Below are 25,631 nucleotides of genomic sequence, written 5' to 3'. Positions count from 1 at the left end.
TGAAGAAGTTCGCGGATAAGAAAAGAAGAGCTCCCCCCGTTTTTTCCCCTGGAGACAAGGTATGGCTCTCCGCTAAATATGTCCGCTTCCGTGTCCCTAGCTACAAGTTGGGACCACGCTATCTTGGTCCTTTCAAAATTTTGTGTCAAATTAATCCTGTCTCTTATAAACTTCTTCTTCCTCCCTCTCTTCGTATCCCTAATGCCTTTCACGTCTCTCTTCTCAAACCACTCATCCTCAACCGTTTTTCTCCCAAATCTGTTCCTCCCACTCCTGTTTCTGGCTCCTCGGACATCTTCTCGGTCAAAGAAATTTTAGCTGCCAAAAAGGTCAGAGGGAAAAATTTTTTTTTAGTGGACTGGGAGGGTTGTGGTCCTGAAGAGAGATCCTGGGAACCTGAGGACAACATCCTAGACAAAAGTCTGCTCCTCAGGTTCTCAGGCTCCAAGAAGAGGGGGAGACCCAAGGGGGGGGGTACTGTTACGCCGAGCGCTCCGGGTCCCCGCTCCTCCCCGGAGCGCTCGCTTCACTCTCCCCGCGGCAGCGCTCCGGTCACGTCCTCTGACCCGGGGCGCTGCGATTCCGCTGCCAGCCGGGATGCGATTCGCGATGCGGGTAGCGCCCGCTCGCGATGCGCACCCCGGCTCCCCTACCTGACTCGCTCTCCGTCTGTTCTGTCCCGGCGCGCGCGGCCCCGCTCCCTAGGGCGCGCGCGCGCCGGGTCTCTGCGATTTAAAGGGCCACTGCGCCGCTGATTGGCGCAGTGGTCCCAATTAGTATGTTCACCTGTGCACTTCCCTATATCACCTCACTTCCCCTGCACTCCCTTGCCGGATCTTGTTGCCTTAGTGCCAGTGAAAGCGTTCCTTGTGTGTTCCTTGCCTGTGTTTCCAGACCTTCTGCCGTTGCCCCTGACTACGATCCTTGCTGCCTGCCCCGACCTTCTGCTACGTCCGACCTTGCTTTTGCCTACTCCCTTGTACCGCGCCTATCTTCAGCAGCCAGAGAGGTGAGCCGTTGCTAGTGGATACGACCTGGTCACTACCGCCGCAGCAAGACCATCCCGCTTTGCGGCGGGCTCTGGTGAAAACCAGTAGTGGCTTAGAACCGGTCCACTAGCACGGTCCACGCCAATCCCTCTCTGGCACAGAGGATCCACTACCTGCCAGCCGGCATCGTGACATCAGTTGATTGAGTGTGGGGATTTAAGACGTGCAAAAATGATAATAAATAGTAATATGTGTATCTATGTTTGTGTGTATATATGTATGTAAATATATGTATACATATGTATATATGTTATGCTCTATTTGGAAAAGAATGTAACCTATGGCAACAAGCCTTGTGGACGACAAGATGGAGTTTATAAATGTCAATAGATAGTATTACCTACTGACTATATGATGTTTGTAGAAATAGGCCCTTTGCATGTATGTATGGTGACCAATGATAGTGTTTTTTATATTGTTTATACTCTTGGCTATATCCAATTGTTATGTATTCTGCAAAATCAAGAACTCGGAGGTTAAACCTCTGTCTCAGATGGAATTGATGAGAAAATGGTGATTATAAACAGTGGAGTTTTCCGCCAACAGAATGTTGAATTCTAGCATTCAATCTGCTGGCGGAATGTAGTAATTGGGATATTGAGAAGATATAGCAGACCATATAATCAAAGGGTGGATTAATATTATGGAAACTAAAAAAATTAATAACATTAAAATAAGGCTAAGAAGTTGGTTCTATTTTGTGTCAGGGTGTGAGTTCTCAGGAAGGAGTGACCTGATAACAGTAATTGAGGAGATTCTGGGAGATCGGCAAAGGGCTGAGATAGCATGCAGGTGTCCTCTGGTTAATTGCTATGTATAATTGTATAACCTGTGACGTACAGTTAGTATATACCCAGTGTATAAGTGAGTAGTTATGCCTAAAACACAGATCAGAGAGATATTACCCTGTAGGAAAGTAGAAGTATCAGGAACAGATCATATAGAAGTCAGACCTAGAGGAAAGGAAGTACCTAAAAAGGGATATCCAATAAAAGGGAAGTGCCTTATACCACAGTTGAAATATTAAATAAAACTATAAGGCTCATCAACCTCACCATAGAGGATGCCATAGCCTTAGAGACAAGGTATCAAGATAACAATGAGTGGCTAGAATGACTAATCTATAAAGCCAAAACATTAAAAAGAGAAACTGCCTAGTCTGTGCGGGTGTCAGGCCCCACTTAGCTGCAGCACCCTTTCCTTTAAACCCTAATACAGATCCAGAAGGTTTAAACTGTATGATGAAACTGTTCCAAAAAGCATACAAACCTGATACTAAAACAACCTGTCATACATTGAGTTTACTGCTTCCTCAGGTCCAGAGATCTCAAATACCCCTAGCGGTCACAGCATTTCCTGGCAATTTTACTCTCTTTGCACTCCTAGAGAATGAGAGCGGTACAAACCTGGGATCGTTGCCTGATGACTACTGTATGGAGAGGATTAACAAGAGAAGGAAAGATGGTGGCTGGGTTGAGCATGATACCCAAAGGGCTGATGTCTGGTGGTTTATGCAGAGATAAACGGCTAAGAGCTAGGATCCCAGCCAATGCCCAAGGGGATTGTGCTTTGGTCCAACTGGCTATGCCCCTCCATATGCTGTCAGTCACCCTGGAAAAGAGGCCACTCACGTAGCTGAAGGGACATCTCTCCTAAAGTGTCTTTTGATTCTCAGATGTACACGACAAGTTAGGAGTTCCATGTGGAGTGCCTAATGAGTTTAAAGCCAGAGATCAAGTGGCAGCAGGGTTTGAGTCTCTGTTCTTTTGTGGGAGTACAGTAAACAAAAATGTTGACTGGATAAATTACATCTACTATAACCAACAGAGGTTTGATTATTTGGTAAAATTATGTTTTGATATCTATGTTCTCTGTGTATATATATGTATATATAGATGTATATAATGTCTAACTTTAGATGGTGTTGGCCAGTTTTATCTAGTTTCAGTTAACTACTGTCCTAGCCCTTGTCAGCACCCAGAAGGTGGAAAAACTATTCAAATGACCTTGGTAAATAATGAGGCTTTTGTTGGATAACAAGCTTTATGAAAGTGTACAGGAACCCTGTGATTGGTAATAAAGTTTAACACTATGAGCCACCGGGGTTTCCTTAGCCAAAGAACTTACACTTAGAGTGTTGCCATATAAAAGAGCTGTAATCTATTTTGGTGTATGATTCTCTTTTGCGGAGCTGTTTCTCTGCTTGTAAGAGATCATCCACCTGTATCGATACATGTGCATTAAATCTGTCTGATAATCAGACTGATCACAGGGAGAAAAGAAGCCTAACAGTAAATATCGCCTTTTTTCTGTTATTATCTTACAGGTTACCATCAGGAAACAGGCCAGTCCAGTATTTTGTACTATGTCTTAACCCCTTAAGGACTCAGCCCATTTTGGCCTTAAGGACTCAGACAATTTAATTTTTACGTTTTAATTTTTTCCTCCTCGCCTTCTAAAAATCATAACTCTTTTATATTTTCATCCACAGACTAGTATGAGGGCTTGTTTTTTGCGCGACCAGTTGTCCTTTGTAATGACATCACTCATTATATCATAAAATGTATGGCGCAACCAAAAAACACTATTTTTGTGGGGAAATTAAAACGAAAAACGCAATTTTGCTAATTTTGGAAGGTTTTGTTTTCACGCCGTACAATTTCTGGTAAAAATGACATGTGTTCTTTATTCTGAGGGTCAATACGATTAAAATGATACCCATTATTATATACTTTTATATTATTGTTGCGCTTAAAAAAAATCACAAACTTTTTAACCAAATTAGTACGTTTATAATCCCTTTATTTTGATGACCTATAACTTTTTTATTTTTCCGTATAAGCGGCGGTATGGGGGCTCATTTTTTGCGCCATGATCTGTACTTTTTTTTGATACCACATTTGTATATAAAAAACTTTTAATACATTTTTTATAATTTTTTTTTTAATAAAATGTATTAAAAAAGTAGGAATTTTGGACTTTTTTAATTTTTTTTCGTTCACGCCGTTCACCGTACGGGATCATTAACATTTTATTTTAATAGTTCGGACATTTACGCACGCGGCGATACCAAATATGTCTATAAAAAATGTTTTTTACGCTTTTTGGGGGTAAAATAGGAAAAAACGGATGTTTTACTTTTTTATTGGGGGAGGGGATTTTTCACTTTTTTTTTACTTTTACTTTTACATTTTTTTACATTTTTTTTTACACTTGAATAGTCCCCATAGGGGACTATTCATAGCAATACCATGATTGCTAATACTGATCTGTTCTATGTATAGGACATAGAACAGATCAGTATTATCGGTCATCTCCTGCTCTGGTCTGCTCGATCACAGACCAGAGCAGGAGACGCCGGGAGCCGCACGGAGGAAGGTGAGGGGACCTCCGTGCGGCGTTCTGAATGATCGGATCCCCGCAGCAGCACTGCGGGCGATCCGATCGTTCATTTTAATCGCGAACTCCCGCAGATGCCGGGATCTGTATTGATCCCGGCACCTGAGGGGTTAATGGCGGACGCCCGCGAGATCGCGGGCGTCGGCCATTGCCGGCGGGTCCCTGGCTGCGATCAGCAGCCGGGATCAGCCGCGCATGACACGGGCATCGCTCCGATGCCCGCGGTTATGCTTAGGACGTAAATGTACGTCCTGGTGCGTTAAGTACCACCTCACCAGGACGTACATTTACGTCCTGCGTCCTTAAGGGGTTAAATACAGGTACCCTTGACACTGCACTATGGTGGATATATATAATGGTCTATATCTATTTGTCTACACATAATGGTCAATATCTATTTCTGAGTGCAGTAAGGTGCTGTTGGAGACAGCAATATATGACCCGACTAGTGCAATGTATACTTGGTTACCTAACCTAATATACAGCTGATAATTAATTGTGCCAATTCTATCCCCCTGAGGAAACTGCTTTACACAGCAGAAATGCAATGGGCATACAACAATTGGTACAATTGGTACTTATATTTAATTTTTATTTTAATGGGTCAAAAAACTGGTGTGTTTTATTGAGATACTAGCTAAATACCCAGCGTTGCCCGGTTTTTCCTTCCTAATCCATGTTGGGGAGGAAAATAAACAAAGGAGGAAGCTTTTGACTTCATATGCCATCCTCATATATTGTTGTCATATCCCATCCTCATATCCCGACCTCCTATCCCGTCATCAATTCTCGACCTCATATCCCATCCTCACATCCCGTCCTCATATCCCAACCTCCTATCCCGTCCTCCTATCCCGACCTCCTATCCTGACCTCCTATCCCGTCCTCCAATCTCGACCTCCTATCCTGACCTCCTATCCCGACCTCCTATCCCGTCCTCATATTTTGTCCTCCTATCTCGAATTCGTATCCCGACCTCCTATCCCATCCTCATATCCCGACCCGTAATATGTGTACCAGGTATTGAAATATCTTCAGCCGTACGGAAGTTATGTGGGAACATACATTTCCCATTGATTTAAATGGGACTTTAAACAAAAATCACGACCCTCACAAATGGGGGTAGTTAAGGGTTAAATTAACTATTCTATATTTTAAGTGGATATATAAGTATCATGTGACCAAGTATTACCGAAATATCTCCAGCCGTTTGGAAGTTATGCAGTAACATATATTTCCCATAGACTTGTATGGGACTTTAAACATAAACCCCGCCCCTGGCAAGTGGGGGTGAATAAGGGTTAAATCACCTATCCTATGTTTGTTGTTGACATATAATTAACATGTGTGCCAAGTTTCATGTTAATATCTTTAGCCGTTTGGACGTGATGCTGGAACATACACACATTCACACATACATACACACATTGGGGGATATTTATCAAAGGATTTAGACTGTTTTTTCCTGTCTTAATTTGTCGCACAGAAAGTCGCAGTCTAAATAAGTGTGACTTTTTTGCGACTTTTGCTTTAGAGGATTTTTGGAACATGATGCATTCTTGTCTATTTTAGACGGAAATGCATTGAAAAATGCATTGGTGCTGAATTTATCAAAAGCGACTTTTCAGACGCATCGGCTGAAAGTATGCCGAAATGTCAGACCATACTGGAGCAGGTTTAAATACAGTCTAAAGCATAGATCACAAAGTCTGTGCGCAGAATTTATCAAGAGCTGTGCGCCTTTTGATAAATTAGACCAGCCTAACCCTCTGTGGTTTGGTCTATATTGATGCGGGACATAGACAGCTTTGATAAATATCCCTCATTGAGTTTTATATATATAGATAGATCTATTAAAAGTTACATCTTAAAGCACTTCCGATGCGCTTTATATTCCCCCATTTATTTGGACAATCGGATTAACACCTCTGGCAGTCACTGAGTTCCCTGAGCTTTTGGTAACTCCTACCCCCTATTCTGGAAACATTTACAATTCTTTTATATAAATAATTTTCTATAGCTTCTATTGACCCATAACATTCATTAAGTCTTTCTCACACCATCTTTAGGCCTTTGTTTCCTGTATGTTAATGTCTCTGATCCTTTTGGTGTGTTCAGCAGACGCACCTCCAAGCCTATTTACCAAAAGATCTAACTCCCAGGAAACCAACAAGCCAATGAATTTTGTTTAAAATAAATTGGCGTTTATTGGTACAAAGCACCCCTTCCCTTTGTACCAATAAACGCCAATTATTTTAAACAAAATTCATTGGCTTGTTGGTTTCCTGGGAATAGGCGCCATATGAAAAGAACATTCTAATTTTTCCTTCCATACTCTTGTTCTCATTTAAAAAATTTGGTGCCCAGACATTTTACCACCACTCAATGGTAGACAAAAATCGTTCAACACCAACAATTAAAAATTCCCCCCTTAGGTATTAAAAAAAAAAACCCTACATGGTGAAGTCTAGATAGATACTTAATTACTCAATTGTAATTTGTACTAAGGGGATCAGGCAATATAATGCAAGAAACCAAAACCTTTTGGGAATGCGTTATTTTGGGATTAGGTACATCAACCACCACAGGGATCTCATTGTGTCCTGTTTGGGCTAAAATGGTACTTTAGCCCAAACTTCTTCCAGTATAGTGTGGAAGGAACGTTCCTTCTACCAGTCAGTCACCAAGAGATTAATGCTGTTGCTTCTATATAAACCAAGGGCTCCTACAGAATGTAGACTGCACACACACCAGTGACAGATACAGCCCAGAGAAACCCAAGCACTTTGCCACAGAGGGCTAGAAGACAAGGAAATATACACAACATTACCATTTCTCCCATTCACCTACACCTACCCCCTAAAACTAAGCTGGTGAGGTTTCACATGAGAAAGCATAATGCAGCTAACCTGCTGCATGGTCCAAAAGTCTTGAAAACTGCTACATATGCAAATGGTAAAACAAAAAAAATTGCATATGTAGCAGTTTGATTACAATTGATGCAAAAAATCATACAGCAATATATTTGAAAGCTTGCGCTTATTTTTATACGCATTCAATGTAGAACTAAACTGTGTAAAAAATGTATTTTGCTTTATGAGTTAAGAAAATATTGGATAACAGGGGTTTTCCCAGACGTTTTGAATATTGGGCCATCTACAGGATAGGTCACTAACCACACATGGGGCGTCCGACAGTCGGCACCCCGCTGACCAGCTGTTTGGCGTCTTGCACTATACAATGTATGGGACCTGGAGCACAACAGCATTCATGGCATAGTGATGGTGCATTAGAGTAAATGGGCTCTAAGCTGCATTTACCTGGCATAACCACTATACAACAAATGGCGCAGGGCTTCCCGCACCCAATCAGCAATTAATTACTTATCCTGTGGATCAATCAAAATGTAGTGGAAAAAACCCCTTTTATAGTGACACATTTCTGTTGTACATTTATAGCTCATTGTTTCATTTGGCTTTTAAGTAAAAATATGTAGGAATCAGTAAAGAAATAAATGCTGTAATATATAATACTATAAATTGTGTTTAAATTCTCACAATGGGCTCTGTTACACATGCAATAAGAAGCCATACAATATTTATAGTATGTTAAAAGCTTTTTATTGTGAAGTGCTCCCCAATACAACAAACAGCATCAGTAGTGTACACTTTAAAAGGTCTCAAAAGAGCTTTATGGGAAATACAAGATAAACCAAAGCGACATTTGGCATAATGAATATCTACACCCAGACAATAAAATGAAGGAACATTTTTGAATATGGATTAGAATTTTGGGAATAATAAACATAGTTATCTGTTTGTGGCTCAGGGGTTGTCTGAATAAATACTGAGTAAAAACTACTTTAGGATGGCTTCCAAAGGTTTATTGAAAAAGACTTTGGAGGCATCAAGTCAATACTCCAGATGGTTAGCTTACAAACAATGACTACAAAATATTAACATGGGAAAGCCCACTTGTTTCTTTAGACAACTTAATTCTATTGTCTGGTTACTTTATCGTTTCATTTTGTTACTTTTGTTGCTTACTTTTAAATTCTTTACACATTGTCTAAACCTAATTATACACTTCTTAAGTGTAACGTTTTTTGGTGTCATCATGGACAATTTTTGGATACAAAAAATTGTATGTCAAATTCTAACTACATTTTGAGTCAAATATTAACAAAGTGAGAGAAATTTTGTTGTGAAATGGGATTGTGATTGGAACAGAATTTCTGAATTTATGCAGTAGTTTACATTTTAGCTTATAACCTATGAAGGACCGCCGTGCAAACTGCATACCCTATAACTTTTTAATATAGGCAGGAAAATGGCAGTTGCTATATTTGTAAATATGCAGTAAATAAAGTCTATCAAGAACATCACCATTTAATAAATATCTTCACTTTTATATTCTATATACAAGTACTTTACAGCTACATGAGAGAGTGACACTGGCTTCTTGGTGAAAAGATGATCCTGGAGACCAATTGTAAGTAGATTATTGCAGTCAGATGCATTGTGGTTGTGTAAAGTGAGGTGACTTGTAAAAATAAATATCTCTCTCTCCAGTCTTGCCTTGCTATTTTGAGTAAAATAATTATGGTACTGTCTTCCAATTACTGATTCTCCTTTTTTTTCATTTGACTTTTAGCTAAAGACCCTTCTAGGTGAAAAAAAAAAACATCTCACTCAGTCTTGTCATCCTATTAGTAGTGGCTACTTGTCATAATATCCTCTTATTATAGAGGCTGGTCAATGTTAGTTACTCTATCTTCTATTGACTGACATCTAGTATACCACACAAATGGTATACAATCTGTTATCATAGGAACATGTTCTTCCCACTCATGAAATTCATTTCTACACATTTTTCTTTGCTAATGAGAGTGTCTTTTTCAACTCTATCCCTTTTCACCCCAGTATAGTAAAAACTAAATCTTAATGCTTCTAGAGAAAAAAATGTAATGTGATAAGCAAAGTGGTTTCAAAAGACATGCTGTGCCTTGCACATATATCTGACCTCTCTATTAGATCCACATAGTCCATCAGGATGATGGGCAATGCTGCCGTCAGATCAGCAAGTCATATACAACCACTGGAGCAGGAAACTGCTGATTTGAGATGTGACTAATGGAATGTAATAAGGCAGTTTGTAACAACAGGCAAGTATTAGCACCCAAAACGGAGAACCGGTAAACATAACGTAGATAAAAAAACATCAATGAAAAATAATACTGACATTGCAACATATGAACACCTAAACAATAATTATTTTTGTTATATCTGAATAACATACTCAGTGAAGGTGGGAAAATAGTCTTTTTGACGGGAAAAGAACACAAAAACTTAATGTGCAAAACTGGTTTTAGGGCCACTGAACAAAGTACACAATGACCGGCATATCTTCTCTTGGATGCATATCTTTGGTTTTTTTCTTCAGTAACTTCAAGTTAAACAGAAAGCAAAGAATGGTCGGAGACATAAATGAGTGAAGAAGTGAACCAGCACTTTGCACTTGTTTTATAAAGCAGAATTCACTAATGTGTCCTTTTGTTCCAGTCTATTAATACTTAACTTCATCTTTCTATTGAGGATGGCTGCAAAGAACGTCTCCTATCAAAAGACCTTTCATTTTTCCTTGAGCTTCTCACTGATGAATGAGAACCAGGTGAGTGAATGTTAGTAGCTGCCAATGGCAAGGCTGCTACTAAGGGAGCTTTATGTACGTGAACGTTGCTACTGTGGGTTGTTGGAGGTGGTGGAACAGCTAAAAGCTTAACAGATTTGCTTGCTGCAAGGTGGGATCTTCTGGAGGAGGAATGTGATGCCTTTGTTTTTTCTTGAGCAGATACAATACCAAGATCTGCGTTATTTTCAATGGAGGAAAGCATGCTCAGAATGCTTTTAGTGTCAGAATCGGTTTCCTCAGTACCAGGTGCTAAAGATGTTGGCATCATTCCACCCCTTGATAAGCTGGGATCATAAGTGAATTCATCTTCAGTTTCAGCTGCTTCAGTAAGAAATGGGGGTGACTGAGTGCTGCGTTTGCTACAGGATTCACAGCAAAGTTTGTTGTATCCAGGTATTGAGCAGTACCGTGCAAGAACTTCCATTTGACAGAATATTGACTTGTCTCCTAGACATGGTTCATCTAAAAGTAAAAAAAAACAACAATCAAGCTTGTTTCTATGGTTGCATTTGTGATCTGTAAGCCTTTCCCTTGTTTTTGCTAAACTTTCTTGTATATCCACAGAGTAATACAGAACCGTGTCCAAAACCGTAGCAGACCACAGTTTTGCGCACAGGAAAAAAATGTACAAGAACAAAACGATACACAACCGGAAACATCTAGTTGTGTACGGTTTTGTATGGGATCTTAATGAATACATTTTTTCATACGGTTGCATATGGTTTACACATCTAAAACCGTATACTGCAACCGTATGTAAACAAAAAAATGTGATGTGAATGTAGCCTTAGTAAAGAAGGGAGAGACATTGGCCTGAGATTTATTAAATCCTTTTTCCATTTATTCATAAAATAAACCAGGAAGAATCCATTTCCTAGGTACTGCTAAGCTTTTGCACTAAATAATTTCTGAAAGAAGAATTTATATTTCTTAAGAAGTACATACCATTGCATGGTGTCAGCTTGCATTCCCTTATAGATTTCGGTTTTTCTCCATCACACTCGTCTCCCACACGACAAAGGACTTGTCTCACCTCAATACCCTCACCACACGTCACAGAGCACTGTATTGGAAGTAAAGATCCCAAAGCTAATATTAGTAACAAAGACGTTCCATAATGAGAATGAGAGTTCAGTACATTAAACCTCACCTAATGGCACCACTGAGTAACATCAAACTTTAGTTCTAAAACATTATGGCTATTTCCAAGTAGCTGATCTCCCTAAATTTTACAAGAAATATAATGTTGATATATTTGTCACATTATGCTAACACTGACCTCAGACCAGGCTCCTGTTTTCCATTGTGCCGGGCAGGGAGTTCTATTGCATGATCTTCTACTCTCAGGGCGCTCTCCAGTACAATACTTGCTGTGCACAGATCGGTTTGTCCCATCATGAAGAGGCTGGATGCATCGTACTACTCGAATCTGATACCCCGAACTTCCGCAGCTTTTGGTGCAGTGCTCCCATTCATCTGCCACCCAACTATAAAAATACATATTTATTGTAGGTAAATAAATAAAGGGATGCAGGCATAATGATTAAAGGGACAACTTTTAGCCTATGTCTGCATCCCCTGTCCTCTCCTTGTGTTAGCCAAATCTCAGAAGATGCTTTATCACTTGCTGATTCAATCCACTTGGATGATGGAAGGCATTCTACTAATAACTGAAAATGGTTTAAATAAATATATATATATATATATATATATATATATCACATAATTATAGTGTATAATTTTCTTAGCTATTTTTTATCTTTGTTTGCAATGGGGAGATGCTTTACACATGATGAAAACATTAGTCTACAAGAAATACAATGAACACCAAAAAAGAGAAGAACCAACCTACTATAAAAAGTGGGTGGGAGTGCACTTGCTAAATAGGAACGCCGAAAACGTGTACCAAACAGTGCACACAAAAACATGAAATCATTATTAATCCATATACTTTATTAAATTCACAAAGTTTAAAACATACATAGAAAAGTGCAGAATGCATAAAAAAGGCACTGAATCACTATGGAAAGGCAGGTATAAGTCTATGTAAAATGTAATATAGCAAAATAATCACATAAATAGATGGCAATAGGGTTTATAAATACAAGGGAACCTCAGTATAAGACTATGACGAACATAAGTCAATTGAAAGAAAACAAAGCCCAATGCCCAACCAGATGATCAAGAATGCCAGACCATACCTACCAACCCCAACGATCGTTTTGCTTCTAAAGTGCTTCCTCAGGGGGTGTGGAACGATCGTTGGGGTTGGTAGGTATGGTCTGGCATTCTTGATCATCTGGTTGGGCATTGGGCTTTGTTTTCTTTCAATTGACTTATGTTCGTCATAGTCTTATACTGAGGTTCCCTTGTATTTATAACCCCTATTGCCATCTATTTATGTGATTATTTTGCTATATTACATTTTACATAGACTTATACCTGCCTTTCCATAGTGATTCAGTGCCTTTTTTATGCATTCTGCACTTTTCTATGTATGTTTTAAACTTTGTGAATTTAATAAAGTATATGGATTAAAAATGATTTCATGTTTTTGTGTGCACTGTTTGGTACACGTTTTCGGCGTTCCTAAGAAATACAATGACCCAAATTTCAATCTGTTTGAAACCAAAACTGTCTGGTTTTGCCCATAACCACCAATCACAGCTCAGCTTTCATATCTTCACAAGCTCTGGTAAAGTGATAAGATGTATTAGTTAGTGAGCACTCACATAGGCTGTGTACACTCCTGTAAGTTGCACATTCGCCGGATAGGCTTAGGCTTCTTGTTAGCCTCGCAGAAGCTGCGGTGTACCATTTTGTTATCACTTTTCCTTCGACAGCCATATTTTGTGTATTGGAAACCTTGAAGTGGTAAAGCATACACAAATTATTATTTTGTCATAATGTAATAAGGCAAGAATACTGAAACCAGAACCATGTGCAGAGAGTCTGTATAGCAGTGCAAGGAGGTATTACAGCTCCCTTATATAGAGCCAAAAGGCCTCCGTAGGCTGTTGTGCAGACTCTATTAGGTGCTATAAGTATGGAGATATTCTTCTAGGGGATAATAGCACCATATATAGGGAGTTCAATGTAGCATGTTGTCTGGAATCACAAAAACTATATAATTGGAGAATAAATTTAAAACATTTGTATGTACAGTAAGAACCCATTTGTAAGAGCACTACAATGAATGTTATTATAAACTGAAGTTATTAATAATAAGGAAATTTGTAAGCCCTAGATCATGCTGAGGACTCAAGAGTCAAAGAAGCTTTGCCTCCCTCTCTCCCCCACCCCTCCCTGCCTTGACTGATTAATGTACATGGATCCTCTTCCAACACTGAGCTGGGTGGGGGAGGTTCAGTAGTGACTCTTTGGCGCTTGGCTACTGAGCATGATCTAGAGCTGAGAGGTCCTTTATTATGAAAGTTTACATAAGCTGTAACACTGCACTATATACTTCGGTTGTGCAGTCAATGCACTATATATTTCACTGGTGCGTTTTGCAGCAATAATATAGTGAAAAAAAATGACACTACTGCACCATTTGACTATACCGTAAGCCTGCAACATACTGTATAAATCTTTCACTGCTCTGTTATTCAGTATTCTGTACTCTATTTGGCTTAAAGAGCTTGTCCCAATTGGGGATCTCCTGTTCGGAAGAAGTGGCTATTTTTAGCGGCTCTATAATCTGACAATCAACTAGTCCTCATCTATAATATCCATTTGCTTTGTAAGAAACCTTGGATAGGAGAATCCATCTTTCTGTGCTCTAGTTTCTCTGCAGTGTACTTATGACAAAGTCTGAATGTTCAGTTATTTTCTTGTTACACCAGAATGTTGTTCGCAGTATTCATTTGGTATACAGTAGGGGTGTACTGATATATAGGTGACCAAAATCTTTCGCCTGAAAATGCTATGCCCACCCAATGCTTTGCTGTGATGCTGCCATGCTGCTGTGACTCCACGCAGACTGAAAGATACCAAACGACCCTTTTTCTGCCAGCATCTGCAGGTTGGATTATTCTCCCTAAATTTTGGGATGCTGTTATATTTGTAAACACGAAGCTGCATCTATGCACCAGATGGCAGTATTTGTATTACTAGATTATATCCTATAGCAGTGGTACTCAACTGGCAAACCGCGGTCCAGATCCGGACCACGGCCGCCAGTCATCCGGACCTCTTAACGGTTCAGGGAACTGGCCAGAGGTGGCAGCCCATGTCCTGGCATTCATATGTATCTGTGTCTTTAAGACACCAATACAAATGAAAAGCTGAGCACTGCCGGAACGAGGGAACACTCTTCTCCCTGCCCGGCCAGCGCTTCTCCTATGATGCAGGCGGCGTGATTAGTGCTGCCTGCCTCATCTGCTCTGGCCAGGCCTGACATGAAGAGGCCAGAACAGCAGAGCAGCTCGGGACCTGAGAAGCAGCAGAAGCGGCCTGTCCGCAGGGCCAGCTATCTGTGTCCGGAGCCATAAAAGTGAAAGTAAGGATACAGGTGTCTTGGGGTTGGGGGGTGGTGGTGTTAGGGCAGAAGGGAATAATTGAGTCTGGGGGGGTTAAAAGTAAAAATATGAATGAAGCCGGGGTCTTGGGGGGGAGGGCAGAAAAGTGAAAATAAGAATGATGCAGGGGTCTTGGGGGGGGGGTGTTAGGGCAGAATGGGATATAGGGGTCTGAAGGGGGCAAAAAGTGAAAATGAGAATGATGCATGGGGTCTTGGGTGGGGGGGTGTTAGGGCAGAAGGGGATAAACGGGTCTGGGGGGCAGAAAAGTGTAAAGAAGAATGATGCAGGGGTCTTGGGAGGTGGAGGGTATTAGGGCAAAAGGGGACAGAGGGGTCTGGGGGGGGACAGAAAAATGTAAAGAAGAATGATGCAGGGGTCTTTGGGGGCAGGGGAGTCTAGAGGAGGACTTAGGGGTCAGGGGGCAGAGGAGTCTGGATGAGGACTTAGGGGTCAGGGGGGGCAGAGGTGTCTGGGGGTATCTATAGGAGGGGGGGAAGAGGGGTCTGGAAGAGGACCTAGGGGTCTGGGGCGACTTAAGGCCCATCCAGTTGAGGACATTCCTCCAGCGGAAAACTGCTTGCAGCAGTCCCAAATGATTGCAATGGTTTTCTGCTGCTCAGTGCAAACTGTGGAATGGCCACAGTGGAATTCTCCCTACAGAATAGACGTAAAGTCCAAGAATGAACATGTTCTTTGGGTGGACGTTCATTCTGCTGGTGGAATTCCACCGGTCTGCATTGTCATCTATAGAGATGGTGCATTTCCGTGCAGTCTTATCGCCAAAGGCTTAAGCAGTGCCTGCAGCAAGCGGACATTCCGCCGACTAAATGTCAATGGGTCTGAGGGGAGCACAGTGGTGGGATTCTGACAAACAGAGGAAACAGCGTCTGGCAGTATTATTTTAGGGGTCATGATGTCTGGCAGGGTTATAATGATTATTGTTGTCATACAGAGGATGAGGATCTGCTAACAAAGTAACCAATGATGTGCGGGCGTCAGACTCTGCAGAGAAGATGGAGCTGAAAGAAGACAAGGACCAGAGGAAGAAGAAAAGTAAAGACAACAGAGAAGACGTCTCCTGTGAGTCATTATACAATTGTGTATGCTGCCTGACGGTGCCCCATCAGAGCTGGAGTCACTTGTCATTTCTGCAGTGATGACGGGTGACACTGTTCCCCAATCTGTGTTACCAAACTGCAATTCCCATAATGCCTGAAGCTTTGCAGGCATGATGGGAGTTGTAGCTTTGCAACAGCTGGAGAGCCACTTAAACCAAGGTGATTTTAGAGTATGCAGCCTATTTTATTTTAATGGGTGTCTGACTTCTGCGACACGCACTGTAAAAAAAAAATGGGATGCATAGTTCAATATGCCAGGGCCTATTTTTTCTCTCAGTCCGACCCTGGAAGTATGTGTATTACAGGAATTTCCCAACCTTTATCTCTACAGTTGTTTCAAAACTACAGTTCTGTCTGCATGATGGCAGTTGTAGTTTTGCAACAGCTGGAGAGTTCATATGAGGGGGGTGGGCTCCTCATTCATTGTTTTAAGGGACACAGAGGTATAATTCGCTTCAGGGCAAATGGCAATATAATATTTGGGGCCCAGCATGTAGTAGTTTTATACTCAGGGGCACAGTGTGAGTCAGCATTATAATTGGGGCACAATTTGTATCAGTATTATACTCAGGGGCATGGTGTATCGCAGTATTATACTCAAAGGCACGGTGTGTGGCAGTATTATACTAAGGGACACGGTGTGTGGCAGTATTATACTCAGGGGCACAGTGTTTGACAGCATTCTATTTAGGTATACAGCATGTGGCAGTATTATACTCAGGGGCATAGTGTACAGCAGTATTATACCAGGGGCACAGTATGTGGCAGTAATATATTAAGGGGCACAGTGGGTGGCAGTATTATACCAGGGGCACAGTAAGTGGCAGTTATATATTCAGGGGCACAGGGTGTGGCTGTATTATACCAGGGGCACAGTGTCTGGCAATTATATAATGAGGGGCACAGTGCGTGGCAGTATTATAACAGGGGCACAGTGTGTGGCAGTTATATATTCAGGGGTACAGTGTGTGGCAGTATTATACCAGGGGCACAGTGTGTGGCAGTATTATACCAGGGGCACAGTGTGTGGCAGTTATATATTCAGGGGCACAGTGTGTGGCAGTATTATACCAGGGGCACAGTGTGTGGCAGTTATATATTCAGAGGCACAGTGTGTGGCAGTATTATTCAGGGGCACAGTGTGTGGCAGTTATATATTCAGGGGCAAAGTGTGTGGCAGTATTATACCAAGGGCACAGTGTGTGGCAGTTATATATTCAGGGGCACAGTGTGTGGCAGTATTATTCAGGGGCACAGTGTGTGGCAGTTATATATTCAGGGGCACAGTGTGTGGCAGTATTATACCAGGGGGACAGTGTATGGCAGTTAGAGAATGTTTATGACTTATTAAGTAATAATTATGTTCTACAAAAGGCAGTGCCTATTTCTGGCATTGCACTGTGTCTGCTAGGTGTGAACCAGGTCTTAGGGTTTAGCTTGGACCTTCACCTGATGGCAGACCTGGAAAAGCGGACCCCTGCTAAAAGTAGTTGAGTACCCCTGTCCTACGGTATTACTTTTAGTGTAAAATATAATCGAGTAAATACAGCCATCTGGAGGATAGAGAAAAATCCAACTGCTGTTATGCCTGTAATGCTGAAAATCTATATGTTATCCTGTGCTGTCATCTTGTGGGCAAATGGGAAATAGTGCTAGGACTCTTAAATTCTTAGGTAAAAAAAAAAAAAAATCTCAAGGGGTCATTTTGAGTTTTCAACCAGGCACATCCTGAATTTTTGGGTTAGGTCCAGAATTTTCATTTTGGTGCACCCCTAGTATACAGCTAGTATTGACATCATAAATTCAGATTGCATTATTGCAAAATTGGTAGAGATAGTTTAAGAAGACTCATAAATATGTTCTATATTAACACTATGGGGAACATTTATCATTGTTTGCTTTGGTAAGCAAGTTCTGAAGTTTTTTTTTTTTGCTTTAGATTTGCTTATGAGCTACATATTTATCATACTATCACATTAGGTTTTTACATTTAGAGCACATAAGCATAACAAAAAAGTTGCAGCTTTTGTGAAACTTTTTTATGACTTTTTAAATTTGCTCACATACGGGAACTTTGTACACCATGTCAGACTTGGAGAAGACTAGCGATTTTTTTTTGGTTTTTTTTTGCCTACGTGTGACTTCCGCACATCATAAATTCATGACCACTGCAAAGTGAAAACTGACATTTGCTAAGGTAAGGCTGTTTGTAACTTTTTGCTTACCCACAAAAGTCACACAAAAAAGGACTTAGGCGCATGTGCCACTTTTTGTGCCCCCGGAGTAAGCAAAAAATAGTCTCTAAATACCTTGATAAATGTCTCCCTATATGATTTCTGCTTAGCTCACCTCCACCACAGGGTTTGGAGCACTGAGACCAACTTTTTAAAGCCCACTCATAAGTGTCAAGTTCTTCCTGCAGAACGTTGTTATTGTGTATTGAAGGCAAAGAGTCTTCATGAATTATGTATTTATACGTCAGGCTGGATTTGGTGTCATTCTCTTGAGGTATAACCTTTGGGAAACATAACACAGATACATTGTAACATTATCATAGAAAACACTGTGAAATACTGTGTTTTGACAGAGCTGGGATCCATCACATTTTGCAAGAGGTGCACAGAACAACTTAGCCTTCAAATGTTTCTGTCAGCCAAAAAAATATATAAAAAACATTTTCCAAGACTGATCATTGTTTTTACATCGCTGCAGTCATATTTATGGGGCTTTCACTGTTAATAAACTCTGAGAACCAGTTCATTACTTCCATCCCTTTATATTTGTGTCTCGGAGGATGCAGGTAGTCAATAAATGTAAGAAGGAACCTGTCAGCACATTTTTGCTGCCCCCTCAAAGGGCATCATCCAGCAGTGGCAAACATTTAATTTCAGCCTTATGTCTTTTCTGATAAAATATGCTAAATGTTGGCTAAGCTATTAGTATTAGTTGCAGCATAAGTTGTATTTATAAGTTATCTCTTTGCATAGGGAGAAAGCTGTCAATGAGTGGTAGGTGGGTGGGGGAGGCCGCAGCTCATGAATACATTGGACTTCTAGTTCACATCACTCACAGTATGCTGCAAATAATCACCTTAGTTGCCGCTAAAATATAGCATATTTCCACATAAATGACTCATGACTGGAACTGCGGTGCTGACAGGTTCCCTTTAAGTAGATTAAAACAAATACAACCAGATGGGGTTTATTACACGTGGAGTTGTCTTCTCACTCTATAACATTCAACATTAAGAATAAAACCATTGACAGGCGAAGTAAAAAATATGGGACCTGTCCAGAAGTAGTATTTCATAGCAAGCGAGTGAATGATGTTGCTTGATGTTGCTGAAAAAATGGTTAAAGGGGTATTCCAGGCAAAACCTTTTTTTTATATATATCAACTGGCTCCAGATTTGTAAATAACTTCTATTAAAAAAACTTAATCCTTTCAGTACTTATGAGCTTCTGAAGTTAAGGTTGTTCTTTTCTGTCTAAGTGCTCTCTGATGACACCTGTCTCGGGAAATGCCCAGTTTAGAAGAGGTTTGCCATGGGGATTTGCTTCTAAACTGGGCGTTTCCCAAGACACGTGTCATCAGAGAGGACTTAGAAAGAAAAGAACAACCTTAACTTCAGAAGCTCATAAGTACTGAACGGATTAAGATTTTTTAATAGAAGTAATTTACAAATCTGTTTAACTTTCTGGAGCCTGTTGATATATATAAAAACGTTTTTGCCTGGAATACCCCTTTAAGTGTAAAGATCTGAGCTCTAAGAAGCAAATAGTAGTGACTAGATGACTGGGTCCCCGATATGCAGTGCTTTGTATCTACCTAAAGTGTTTTTGAAAAAAGAACAAGTAATCCAACAACAGACTCAATGAAGGCTAGTATCTGTAGTCCATCACTAAGCTGTACAGATTTGCTTGAATACAGATGTAGGATGGCTACTTTTGTTATATGCTGTAAAGATTAGACCTTTGTGGAAACCAACCTAGCCTAAGGGAAGTGCAGTGCTTAAGCAGTGTTTTTTCTTAGGGTGCATCCATATGTAGTAGAAAGCTAAAGATTTTCCATAGTGGAAAATCAGCAGCATTTCCGCATCAGAACTCATAGCAGAAAATCCTCACTAAATTGTGCGGCTTTTGGTGCATATTTGTTGTAGGTTTTCCGCTGCATTTTTAGTGCAATTGTGGCTGCAATGAATCTACATCAAATCTGACAATAAAATTGACAGGGTGCAGATTTGAAATCTGAAATGCAGAACATTCATTCAACGATAAAAATAAAATGGGGAGGGATGCACTGAGTGGATGCAAAATCTCACAGCTCAATCCTCTCTGTAGGAATCAGGATTATGTTATTGCTATACATTATTGCTCTACGGACTAAGCTATATATTTTAAAGAATGTAATACTCTGATTGCTGAACTTTTGAAAGTGGAGCTCGCTTTGCCATTTGCAGTGACCAGGAGAAAATCTGTAGGTGTCCCTCCTCCACAATACCTGCCTGTCTAGCCCAAGATGCAGCTTACAGACCCCACAAAGAATGGAGGGGCTCCAATTTGCATGTGTTGTTGACTGCCTATAGCCCAGGTACGGGATTACTCCCTCTAACTATTGAAAACCTGAAACCTATACCCATGCTGGGAGTACTGGTTTTATTTTGTAGAGAGGAACACACTCAGCTTTATTGAAAATATGAATAATACAGGTGAATAAATCTCCCTGCTAGAGAAGGATTTTCTGAAAAGGGATCTAACTCCTCAATACTAATGTGCTACTCTAGTGTCTATACATGGACACCATAGACAATCACCAGGAGACTATATAGTTGAATATCTGTTAGAACATAATATCTCACACAAAACAGAAAGTCTGCAGCAACTATATCTATTTAGTTTTGTTCTCATTATTATCTGCTTTAGGTGGATACCTTATCTTATGCTTCACAAAAACTCCTATTCATAAAATCGGCTATTTCTGATACTACAGTGCCAGCTAGTGGAACTTCTTGATATTGCATCCTCAATTTTCATATTGTTTTGATTACTTGTATTATAGACTTGCTGACATTGTCTATCGTTAACATATTTTAAAATTTACATGAATTTTGGTCAAGGATATTCTATAACCATCTAATACGTCTGCTTGAGCCAAACTGCCATAAACGACCATTCCTGCTATTGACTCTTCTATCTTATTGTTTCAATTCATTATACAGACTATGAACTGGAAAAGAGCAGCTCAAAGTACTGCAAAAAACAATTCAGCATTTTTATATTTTGGATCAACAGAAAATAGATTTTGGAAAAGTATCTTTCTCAATCAATAATCTGAGTAGCAAAACGTCATGAGCAAAAACAACTAAGAAACCCACTAATGCGTCTATAGAACAAGAGGCAAATCAAACAATAATGCAACAACTTCTACATCTGACAATTCAGTGTTATGGACTTCAACACTATCACAAAAAGCTACTAAAATTGTCACATCACAAATAAATTTGTGAAAGACAAATAAAATATGCAGCCATACTCTAAAGCCACGTCTAATTCCATCTTTTCTTCCACATAATTCTTTCTCAAGAGCTTTATTCATCTTTTGTGAGTTCTCTAAAATAAAAGCTGAAATTACTAAAACACCAGAGACTACTGAAGAATCTAGAAAAGGCATATCAATTCCTAATATACAAGATGGCTTCACAAAAATTCCGACGGATAAATTGGTATCTGAGAATACCTTAAAAGAAATGCTAATAGCATTGAGAGCTTCGCTCCATAAAGACTTTGTAACTCTTATCACTCTATTTTAATGCTTTCTAAATAAACTGGAAGACAGGGTTGCTTATGTTGAGGATAAATGGCTTCCTTCGCAAATGCAAACAATAAGCTATTTTACTCCCACAACGAGAATGAGGCTGAGTTTCTACTTGTTTTTTTGGGGGGAGAAAAATGCCAATTCTGCCGCATAGCGTTTTTTCGGCCAAACAACGATGCGGCCAGATGTTAGCTGTAAATCAATGAGAAATCGCAAAATTCTTATTCCACTTAGCGTTTTTCACTTTGGCGTTTTTTTTTTAATCATTTTGGCGTTTTCTTACTCTTTTTTGGCGTTTTTCAGCTGCTTGGCCGTTTTCCAAAATCGCAGCATGTTGAGCCACTGGCGATTTTTTTTGTCAAAATCGTGGCGTTTTTCTCCCATAGAAGTTTATGGGAGCGAAAAAACACCAAGAAAAACGATATGTGGGTTTTAACTTTGGCGTTTTTGCAGGCATTTTTTTTCTTTTTTGCACTTTAGCGATACAAAAAAGTTATGGAGATACCTTTTTTAAGAAAATTTCGTAGGGTACCATTAAAAAATAAAAAGATACAGTAGTGGAGGAAAAAATTGTATCTAACGAAATTTTATTTTTTTAATACAAAATTTTTATTAATTTTTAAACAGGGATCAATTTATGTGGGCGGGCGGGGACCTAAAAATTTAGCCGGCAATAATAAAAATGTAGTGTGTGTTTTTTTCACTTTTTCTTCTTTATTTTTTAAATTTTTTTTAGGTAGTACTACACACTGTTCCATGATGGGAGTAGTAGTACCTGTACTAATTGACAGATCGCCCGTTGCAATCCTCCTGTATAATGAATGTATAGATGCGGCCGGCCGCTCTTCTATGGTCCCCTGCACTGCCGTATATATACACCTATTCATATTTCCCGCAGAGACCTGTGATTGGCCAGATGGTTCCAGCCAATCACAGCTCTCTGTTGGAAAAATGAATATGTGTATATATACGGCAGTGCAGGGGACCATAGAAGAGCATCCGGCCGCATCTATACATTATACAGGAGAATCACAGCGGGTGTCAGGAGTGACATCCACTGTGATCTTTCCTTAACTGCAGGTACTACTACTCCCAGCATGGAGCTGTAGTACCTGCATTAATAGACAGATCGCAACAGGTATCAGAAATTACACTCGCTGTCTCGCGATCTGCAGGTACTACAGCTCCCATCATGGAGCAGAGTGTGCTCCATGTTGGGAGTAGTAGTACCTGCAGGTAAGAACAGATCACAGTGGGTATCACTACTAACACCCAATGCGATCGTCCTATCTATTGCAGAGATGGAGCGGCTTTTTCCTGCGCTCACATCTCTGCACTATATTATGGACGATCGCATCGGGTGTCACGACTGACACCCGGGGCGATATGTCTATTAGTACAGGTACTACTACTCCCATCATGGAACAGTCTGTTTCATGCTGGGAGTAGTAGTACTATCTAAAAAATGTAAAAATATAGAGAAAAAAAGTGAAACACACTATATATAAAAATTAATTAAAACTTAGTTATGAAAAAATTAATATTTCGTTAAATACATTTTTTTCCATCACTACTGCATCCTTTTTTTTTTTTTTTTTTTGGTACCCAACTAATTTTTGGTACCAAAAAAAAAAAAAAAAAAAACGCAAAAGGTGCCAAAAATGCAATTTCCACACAAATGAAAAAACACCAGAAAAAACCTCAGAAGAAACGCTAGACGCGGGAAATTGCACTGGCGTTTTTTCAGGCGTTTTTTTTTTCAAACCAAAAAAACAAGAGATACACATTTTGTTTTATAAATTAATGCAAGAGTAACCTCTACCAGCTCCTTTTGGGCAAATTAATCTAACTATGGACCTCTCTGCGCAGCTCCTTTTGGGCAAATTAATCTAACTATGGACCTCTCTGCGCAAGCCAGAAAGGACTTTGCACCAGTTTTTACACAAACATGATATACCCATTTTATGCAACTACTGTCTTTGCATTCATTAGCATATTGAACGGGTGAGGCAGAGGACAGGTGAGGTGGAGGACGCTCAAAAGGCGGCAACATGTTTCACGCTCTGCGGCAGAGCGTGAATCATGTTGCCTCCCCTTTGAGCATCCCCAGCCTTACCTGTTACACTCGGTTCCCTGTGTTCCTGCACCTGTTTGTACAAACCGTGAAGTTCAGAATAAAGCCTCATTCATCATTATCTCTCTGTTAATTATCTCTCTGTTAATTCATACAGTTGAATTAACACTCTCTGTTAATTCATCATTATCTCTCTGTTAATTCATACAGTATCCCATAACTTCAAGGCACTCAATGAAAAAGGGTTTTATGTGGTTAGAAGTTAAAGGGGTACTCCTGTGGAATTTTTTTTTACATATCAACTGGCTCCAGAAAGCTAAAAAGATTTTTAAATTGTTTCTATATAAAAATGTTAATCCTTCCAGTACTTATCAGCTGCTGTATGCTCCACAGGAAGTTCCTTTCTTTTTGAATTTACTTTCGGTCTGACCACAGTGCGCTCTGCTGACACCTATGCCCATGTCAGGAACTGTCCAGTGGAGGAGCAAATCCCATTAGCAAACCTCTCCTGCTCCGGACAGTTCCTGACATGGACAGAGGTGTCAGCAGAGAGCACTATGGTCAGACAGAAAATAAATTCCAAAAGAAAAGAGCTTTCTGTAGAGCATACAGCAGCTGATAAGTACTGGAAGGATTAAAATTTTTATTTAGAAGTAATTTACAAATCTGCTTAACTTTCTGGAACCAGTTGATTAAAAAACAAAATGTTTTCCACTGGAGTACCGCTTTATTGAATTGAAAAGTGATATAGTATGTCTTCAAGAGACCCAGTTCTGCACTAATAACCCCCTATAAGGCCTATATCGACCAAAACCATCACTTATGTTACTGTCTATGGATTGATAACCAATAAAGTTTTTAAAGCATTGAGAAACAACTTTTTGATCGCCGAGTTGAAAATTACTATTCTGTGAACAATGGATAAGTTTCAGTTCCCCAGAGTACCCCTTTAACCCCTCAAGGACACATGACGTACCGGTACGTCATGAGTCCGCTCCCGATCTATAACGCAGGGCCACGGCTAACAACGACCGGGACCCGTGGCTAATAGCGCGCGCCATTGACCTACAGATTTATCTTTTTTTTTTTTAACCAACTTATTCTAAACTAATCCAGTATATGTCCCAAGTCCCAAAAGTCCCCCCAAAAAAGGTATTGGCTTGTATTGTAACTTATTGAACTCTAAACAAGTGGTGCATATTACTTCCCCTATGGAAAAGTGGCATACAGATCCTAAAATTACTTTCTCTTCTAGATGATTAGAAACAATCTTACAATCTAATTTATAAAACTTTACATCAGATTATGAAAACACATCTACATTAGTATTTTAATTCCTCCAGATGACATGGAATTTTTTCGAACTCCACAAATTTATGCTGGAGAGGATGCCGTAATAAAGGTACACTCCTACATATTTTATGGGTATGCCCAGAATAACATCTTTATGGCTTGCAACGTATCACCTTATTTATAACCTTACCAGAACTTCACAATACTTATAGCTACTTAAAGAAGTTCTGTAATGAAATATAACTTATCCCCTAGGCTGAACCCCCGCACAGAGTGGCGGCCAACACGCCCCCTCCATGCGGTGGGCGGAACGGCCGCTTCCGGAAGACTGCCGGGGCCCCATTCAGGAGATCAGCACTAGGACATCCCCTATGCTTTGGATAGGGAATAAGTTATATTTCATTGCACTACTCCTTTAAGTCTTTATCATTTATAGGGTTACAAAAATGTCCACCCAATAGTATATTGTTAATTGTTTAGATCAACTAAAATTAAATATTTTGGCCACTCAATCCCAAAGTTTTCCTACATTTTTGAAATACTGGGAACTGTAGCTCAATAGCTCATCTCACTGTAGATAATGCTTTGAACTGTATTACTGTGTGAACTATTTTTACGCAGAAGAAGACAACCCTAAATGTTATTTTCCTTTGTGTTTGGTTGTATTTTC

General features: G+C 40.0%; 1 protein-coding gene across 5 annotated transcripts in view; it reads right to left on the bottom strand.

Annotated features, from left to right (window-relative positions):
• Positions 1-6,741: 6,741 nt before the first annotated feature.
• ADAMTS3 (ADAM metallopeptidase with thrombospondin type 1 motif 3) overlaps positions 6,742-25,631 on the bottom strand; it is a 224,222-nt gene continuing 205,332 nt past the window's right edge. For 3 of the 5 annotated variants that reach the window (XM_056567973.1, XM_056567982.1, XM_056568001.1), the window contains 5 exons: positions 18,130-18,295; positions 12,872-13,004; positions 11,419-11,626; positions 11,085-11,202; positions 6,743-10,601 (listed from right to left, as the gene is read on the bottom strand). In XM_056567973.1, the coding sequence (XP_056423948.1) occupies positions 10,027-10,601; positions 11,085-11,202; positions 11,419-11,626; positions 12,872-13,004; positions 18,130-18,295 (1,200 nt within the window). In that variant the 3' untranslated portion in view covers positions 6,743-10,026. Of the gene's footprint in view, positions 10,602-11,084; positions 11,203-11,418; positions 11,627-12,871; positions 13,005-18,129; positions 18,296-25,631 lie in introns of all 5 variants that reach the window. The other 2 variants (XM_056567992.1, XM_056568011.1) reach the window with 2 other exon arrangements.

Source organism: Hyla sarda, chromosome 1 (genome assembly GCF_029499605.1).
Source record: "Hyla sarda isolate aHylSar1 chromosome 1, aHylSar1.hap1, whole genome shotgun sequence".
In the NCBI taxonomy this organism is placed as follows: domain Eukaryota; kingdom Metazoa; phylum Chordata; class Amphibia; order Anura; family Hylidae; genus Hyla; species Hyla sarda.
Note: the sequence above shows the minus strand (reverse complement) of the source record. Positions and strands in the feature narration are given on the sequence as shown.